The sequence below is a fragment of the Vigna unguiculata genome, chromosome 3 (genome assembly GCF_037176805.1).
Source record: "Vigna unguiculata cultivar grain cowpea cultivar isolate G323 ecotype 2 chromosome 3, ASM3717680v1, whole genome shotgun sequence".
Classification (NCBI taxonomy): Eukaryota; Viridiplantae; Streptophyta; class Magnoliopsida; order Fabales; family Fabaceae; genus Vigna; species Vigna unguiculata.
Window position 1 is genome coordinate 5,888,749 of NC_140794.1, and position 7,056 is coordinate 5,895,804.

Sequence of the window (7,056 nt, forward strand, 5' to 3'; positions counted from 1 at the left end):
TTATGTATGTAAAAAATTTAAATTAGTGAAGTTATATATCAATTGATTGTAGTTTTTTGAAAGAAAAAAACTCATTGGAATATTTATTGGGCTCTCTCATTAAAATGTTGATTCCTACTTCATTCACTATTACATTGGACTAAAATTTTGACAGCATCTTATGATTCTCTTTCTTGTTCATTGGATGTTTGTGATCACATCAATGAGTTTTGTATCATTGCTATATTTTAGGTTTTTAAAAAAAAAAAAAATTGAAAGCACTGTTGGTGGTGGTTGTACTTATCTCTTTATGTTATTTTATATAATTTCTTGTATTCATTTTTTGATTTTAGTAGTGGAGTTTGATTGACTTTCTTGTTCTGTGAGTTTTTATTTTTGTTACATACTCATGTTATTTTGTGTTACATTGTTCTCTCACATCTTCTATTATGATATATATTATGATCAATTATATAACTTTTTATGGATTATACTAATACTATATATAAGATGATGGTTATTTTCATATTTTTCTTCCAACTATAACATGATCACTTACATTTAATAAATTTTTTCAACCATTCAATTTTTCTTTTTGTATAATATGCAATTATTAAAACATGTATGTGCTTCTTTACGTTACATATACACCAGACAAAGTATAGTTGTTTGTTATAATTATGAATAAATAAGGTTAAATCATTTCATAGGTTTCCATTTTTGTAGCGAAATCTCAAATAGGTCCCCCATTTTTATTTGCCTCAATTGAGTCCCTATTTTTAAAAATTCGATGCAATTGGTTCCTTTCCGTTAGTTGACCAGTAACGGTGTTAATTATGTGCCACGTGTCAGCACGTGGTTTTTTTGACTTTTTTTAATTTTTTTTTTAATTTTTTTTTAATTTTTAAATTTTTTTTTATAATTTTAAAAAAAAAATTAAAATTGTCACGTGTCAATCTGACATTGTGCCACGTGGCAGAGACAGTGTGATGTGACAGTGGCAGTGCCACGTGTCAATATTGGATGTAAAAAGTCTCAATATAGTCCCTGTATTTATTATTTTGTCTCAATTTGGTCCCAACTTTTTTAAAACTGAATCAATTTTATCCCTATATCAGATTTAATTTTTATATAAATTTACAATGATATTTTTATTATAATTGATATTTTTAACAAAATTAAGTTTATTTAAATGTATATTTTGCATTGAACTTTATTTAAATATTGTTTCAAATATTTATATATCCATAATTTATAGACAAATGTCAGAATTGTTATAATTTTTTTTTTAAATTTTATATTTGAATTTATAAAGTTTTTATTTTTAAAGCAACTCTAACATTTATCTATAAATTATGGATATATAAATATTTAAAATAAAATTTAAATAAATATTAGTGCAAAATATACATTTAAATAAATTTAATTTTGTTAAAAATATCAATTATAATAAAAATACCATTGTAAATTTATATAAAAATTAAATCTGATATAGGGATAAAATTGATTCAATTTTAAAAAAATTGGGACCAAATTGAGACAAAATAATACATACAGGGACTACATTGAGATTTTTCACATCCAATATTGACACGTGGCACTGCCACTGCCACATCACACTGTCTCTGCCACGTGGCACAATGTCAGGTTGACACGTGGCAATATTATTTTTTTAAAAAAAAATTATAAAAAAATTAAAAATTAAAAAAAAAAGTCAAAAAAACCACGTGCTGACACGTGGCACATAATTAGCACCGTTACTGGTCAACTAACGGAAAGGAATCAATTGCAACGAATTTTCAAAAATAGAAACTCAATTGAGTCAAATAAAAATGGGAGGGCCTACTTGAGATTTCGCTACAAAAATAGGGACCTTTGGAATGATTTAACCAATAAATAATGTATTTCCTTCTTAAAGCACATATTCCAATAAGACAAGCAAATCTGTTTATTAGATCATTCTGAGTGTCTTTAATTTCATCAACTTTAATATCACTAAAAATTATGTAAACTTAGTTGATCTATGATAGAAGGGAGTTTGTGCATCACTGAGTATAATTTAATATGCATGTACTTCATTAAAAGATTATGCTTCATGATCACAAATCATGTCTTCCAATCAATTATCCATGGCGGAATTATCAAACTCTTTAGTATGAGAGACACTTTAATATCACATAGATATGTTAATTTCCTAATTTTTTTAGTATTGAAATTTCTCTTATTCAAATATAGTTCAAGTTGGACAAATAAACTTACTCCATCAATACTACTACTAGTATTAGTATTATGTTGCACAAATTATATACATTCTTTTATTAATTGGTTATGAATTTATATAATCTTGACCCATATTTATATTTTTCAGAGTTTGAGAACAATAGTACGGGAAAAAATTGAGATGAAGGAATAACATCGACTATAGAACTTACTTTTAGTAGAAGAATTTAATAAAGTTAGAATTTTTCACTCACTTTGAACAAGTCACTAAGACAACTAGGCTCGGATATCACTAAATTATGACTCATATATAGACTAATATCACATACTTTCAACATAAAATCTTACAATAATGAGTTTGTGAGTCTCTTATATATATATATATATATATATATATATATATATATATATATATATATATATATATATATATATATATATATTTTGTTAACTTTCCTGATTTATACTTAATATGTGACTCAAGTTCACAGTTGATTTCATACTTTTAATTTTTTTGATTTTACCATTATATTGGTCACAATGAAGGAGATGGATTAGTAGTTGTTTTTATCGAGGCGGGATGAATGAAATTTAAAAAATTATTGATAGAAAAATGATAAATTATATATGAATTATATATTTACAAAATTATAAAATATATTATTATGAAATTGTAAATTACATAGGTTGTTAATTTATATAGAATTATAAATTTATAACTTTATAATGAAATCTATAATTATATAATAAATTTTAAAAATTTAAGACTTTTACAATTAATTTGCAATAAATTTGTTTTATAAAGCAAAATTATAATATATTTTACATAAAAAAATAATTCATATAAAAATAAAAAATGTTTAATTATAAATTGTCAAAAAATTAAATAAAAAAAGTGTATCCTTTGTATAACAATATAAATAATTACAAAAAAAAAACTATTTAATTTTCTTTTTATCATTTTTCCACATCCCAATTGATGGGCCATGTGTCCCTGTGGGTAAACTGAGTGTGTGCTATCTACTCATTCACTCCCCTACCTGTTCTTCGGGTTAGTCCCGTTGATTTGGTTCCATGTCAAGTCTCTCTTTATACTCTTCTCCTTCCTTTGGAAGTTACGGAACACCTACCCAACCACGCGCCGCCCCGATTTCCTCAATTTCATGCGGCGGCCCGAGGCCCAGGAAGAAGCAACCGAACCCCAATGCTGAAGCTCAAGAGCTGGTTCGTGTGCTCACGCGCAGGATAAGCGACAAAGAGCCTATCCTCAAGACTCTGAATAAGTATGTGAAGCAGGTCAGAACCGAACATTGCTTTTTGCTCTTTGAAGAACTCGGCAAGGAAGGCAACTGGCTCCAATGTATTGAGGTCCCTTCCCCTTCTCTCTCTGTGTCTGCTGCTGAAAGATTTTTGGTTTTCATTATTGTTACTTTCACTCATTAACAACGTAATAATAACAATAATTGTGTTTAATTAATGATATTAAAGTCTTAAATTGGAGTAGAGCCTGTGTTCTTGTTCCAATTCTTTTTATTGTGCAAAATTTTGGACAAATGTGACCACAATCCGCTGTAGTGACGCCAAAAACCTTGATATAGCCCTTGAGATTATGACCACGCAATAGTATTATGATCATGAGGGTAATATGACCTAAATTGTGAGAGATACAAGAACAAAGTGTGGGAATGTAAACAGGGTACAGAGACGGATACACACAAGTCATTATTTTAATATGAAGAGATTATCCATAAGTAGGAGATAAAGAAAAATAAGGGGAAATTATGAAATTTGTTATTACGCAAGTTAACTTCTTTTTTTTTAGAAATGCTTATAAGAAAGTTTCTCGGAACATATTTATAGGAAATAGAATATAATAGAAGTCATCATTAGTAATATGCATTAGCTGAAATAAGGAACATGAATGGTGAATTCTGTAGAGTTTAGTTGTGAATTATGTTTGGGGTTCAGGTTTTCAGATGGATGCAAAAACAGCGATGGTATATTGCTGATAATGGGATATACTCAAAACTGATATCAGTTATGGGAAAAAGAGGGCAAACCAGAATGGCTATGTGGCTTTTCTCAGAGATGCGGAATACTGGATGTCGTCCTGACACTTCTGTGTACAATGCACTAATCACGGCCCATCTTCATTCGCGGGACAAAACAAAGGCTTTGTCCAAAGCCATTGGCTACTTTCAGAAGATGAAGGGAATTGAGCGGTGTAAGCCAAACGTTGTTACATACAATATTCTTTTGAGAGCTTTTGCTCAGGCTCGTAACCTCGAGCAGGTCAATTCTTTGTTTAAGGATCTTGATGAGAGTCCTATTTCACCGGATGTTTACACTTTTAATGGTGTGATGGATGCTTATGGTAAAAATGGGATGATCCGGGAAATGGAAGCAATACTTGCTCAGATGAGAAGCAGTAAATGTAAACCTGACTTGATCACCTTTAACTTGCTCATTGATTCCTATGGGAAGAAGCAGGAGTTTGGCAAGATGGAGCAGGTATTCAAGAGTTTGTTGCATTCCAAGGAGAAACCAACACTGTCCACCTTCAATTCAATGATTTTGAACTATGGGAAGGCACGGCTCAAGAATAAAGCAGAAGAGGTTTTCGAGAAGATGATTGACATGGGTTACACCCCAAGCTCTGTTACCCATGAGAGTCTCATCTATATGTATGGCCTCTGTGGTTATGTTTCCAGAGCTGTACAATTGTTCGATGAGCTGGTGGAGTCAAAAGTTCAAATAAAAGTTTCAACCTTAAATACTATGCTTGATGTTTACTGCCTAAATGGTTTACCTCAGGAAGCACATTCACTGTTTGAGAGGGCAAAAAGTGTAAAAATATATCCAGATTCATCATCATATAAACTTCTTTATAAGGCTTATACTAAAGCAAAACAGAAGGAGCTTCTAGATGAATTGCTGAAGCATATGGATAAAGATGGTATAATCCCTAACAAGAGGTTTTTCTTGAATGCTTTGGGTTCTGTTGCATCTGTACCCGCAAATTCAGAATCTGCTAATACTGCAACTGATTCAAACACAGCAAATTCAGAATATGCTAATGCTGCAACTGATTCAAACAAAGTAAATTCAGAGTCTTTTATTGCCAACTCTGGTTCAAACACATCAAATTCAGAATCTGCTAATGCCGCTACTGATTCCGACAAATCAAATTCAAAGTCTACTAATGCCAGTACTGATCCAAACAACCCCCAAGATTTTGCAAAGTTGGCAGCCCACGTAAAGAACTTTTTAGCTCATAGGTGACTTGCATACAATCAGCTCTATTCACTTAAGAGATGGTATGCTATATCAATTTGCCATAACTTTTCAGGCATTCAATTTTATATCTTATTGATTGTCCTGAGGAACATATTTTCCCTTGGTCATCATATGACATCACTTTCCTTGTTTACTTTATGTAATGATGTTATTTACTTGAATTTAACTAATTCATCTTATGAGATGCTACTTCTCTGTTACTGTACTGACTTTCAAAGTTCAAACACAGATTTATTTTTTATTTTCAAATGATAAGCTCTAACAACTTTTCTTTTATTATTTATGGTAATTCAAGATAATACCTTTAATAAAATGAAAACCCAGGACAACTTTGCACACTTTAAAATACGGGTTAAATTGATATTTGGTGCCAAAAATTAATATTTTTAGGATAAAAGAAACACAAACAGGAGAGATGATATCTGTTCATTTTCCTTATGTGTTAATGTTTCATTACTAGTCTATGCATAATAATTATTTCCTTTAATTGGTTATCTTGTAAAGAAATTTATGAAACAACATAATGTAATATTTTTTGTTCACTTGTTTTTGATCACCATAAGTTGTTTCTGTTCCCCTAAACATGTTTATTTGTCTTGTTTGATAGTTGCAAGAGTCATTTGCAAATGAAGCACTAAACTCATTTTAATGAAGTTTAACCAAAAGAAATATAGACACAGAATATCCTCTTGTCTTGGCTTAACGAGCTGTATATTCTATAGTCAGTTGTTTCTTGTCTAAAATTACAACTGGTGAAGATGCAGTACAAGATGACAACGACTGTCAAAATTATGCTTCTTTTGTAATGTATTTTAAATTTATAACTGGAAATTTCTTTTTTATCTAGTGTTTGAAAGAATTTGTTGGGGTGCTTAATCTTCTGACTTTCTGGTTCAGTGACGTGTAAGGAAGTACAAAGAGAAATTCTCAATTGATTGTTACTGACATGCTGGGGCAGAGCAATAAGGGAGAGGCACTTGTGAAGAAAGGAGATAACATGGGTTTTAGTTGTATGAAAAGGAAAAGAGGGGTATCAAAAAGGTCAATGAAGGAAGTTGCTAAGATTTCATAGTTATGTGAATTATTTGATCTTTTAGCCAAGCCAAGTTACGTTATGTGATTTCTATTTCCAACCTCAAATAATAAAACTTTGGTTAGTGGTGGTAGTTGACCACAACTATTTACATAATACCACACCACACATCTTTCAAACAATGTAACTGTATTCAAAAACAACTGACCATATGACTGGGTTCATTTTTGTTAATAGGTATGAATTTATTCATGCACATAGCCCTTTCCTTGGTGGCACTACAGTCTATGAAGAATGCATCAGACTTGACAGCTGTGAAAGCTAACTTACAACAAATCTCAAAAGAACTGGCTTGCTGGTGGAAAGCAATGAGTAAATCTGTAACTAAACAAAAATGAGTTTTAATGTTATTTTCTATTCATGTACAATGATCGTTCTGATGTGATTTGAAATCATGAAGAAAAACTGGCTTGTCATTTTCTGCACTGCAGTGAAAACAACAAAGTAATGAAACTATTTGCTTAAAA

General features: G+C 30.5%; 1 protein-coding gene across 7 annotated transcripts; it reads left to right on the forward strand.

The window, feature by feature from the left end:
* Nucleotides 1–3,182: 3,182 nt before the first annotated feature.
* On the forward strand, nt 3,183–7,056 carry EMB2453 (Tetratricopeptide repeat (TPR)-like superfamily protein). 7 transcript variants are annotated; one of them, XR_003603459.2, is made up of 4 exons: nt 3,183–3,567; nt 4,168–5,516; nt 6,394–6,649; nt 6,767–7,056. XR_003603459.2 is itself a non-coding variant. In XM_028065611.2 (3 exons), the coding sequence occupies exons 1-2, from the start codon at nt 3,274–3,276 to the stop codon at nt 5,479–5,481; spliced, it is 1,608 nt and encodes a 535-aa protein (XP_027921412.1). In that variant the 5' UTR covers nt 3,183–3,273; the 3' UTR covers nt 5,482–5,516; nt 6,767–7,056. The 7 variants fall into 7 exon arrangements, 3 of the variants coding, with proteins under 3 accessions (XP_027921412.1, XP_027921410.1, XP_027921413.1); XR_003603461.2 differs by having other exon boundaries at nt 6,394–6,602; XR_003603460.2 differs by having other exon boundaries at nt 6,394–6,567.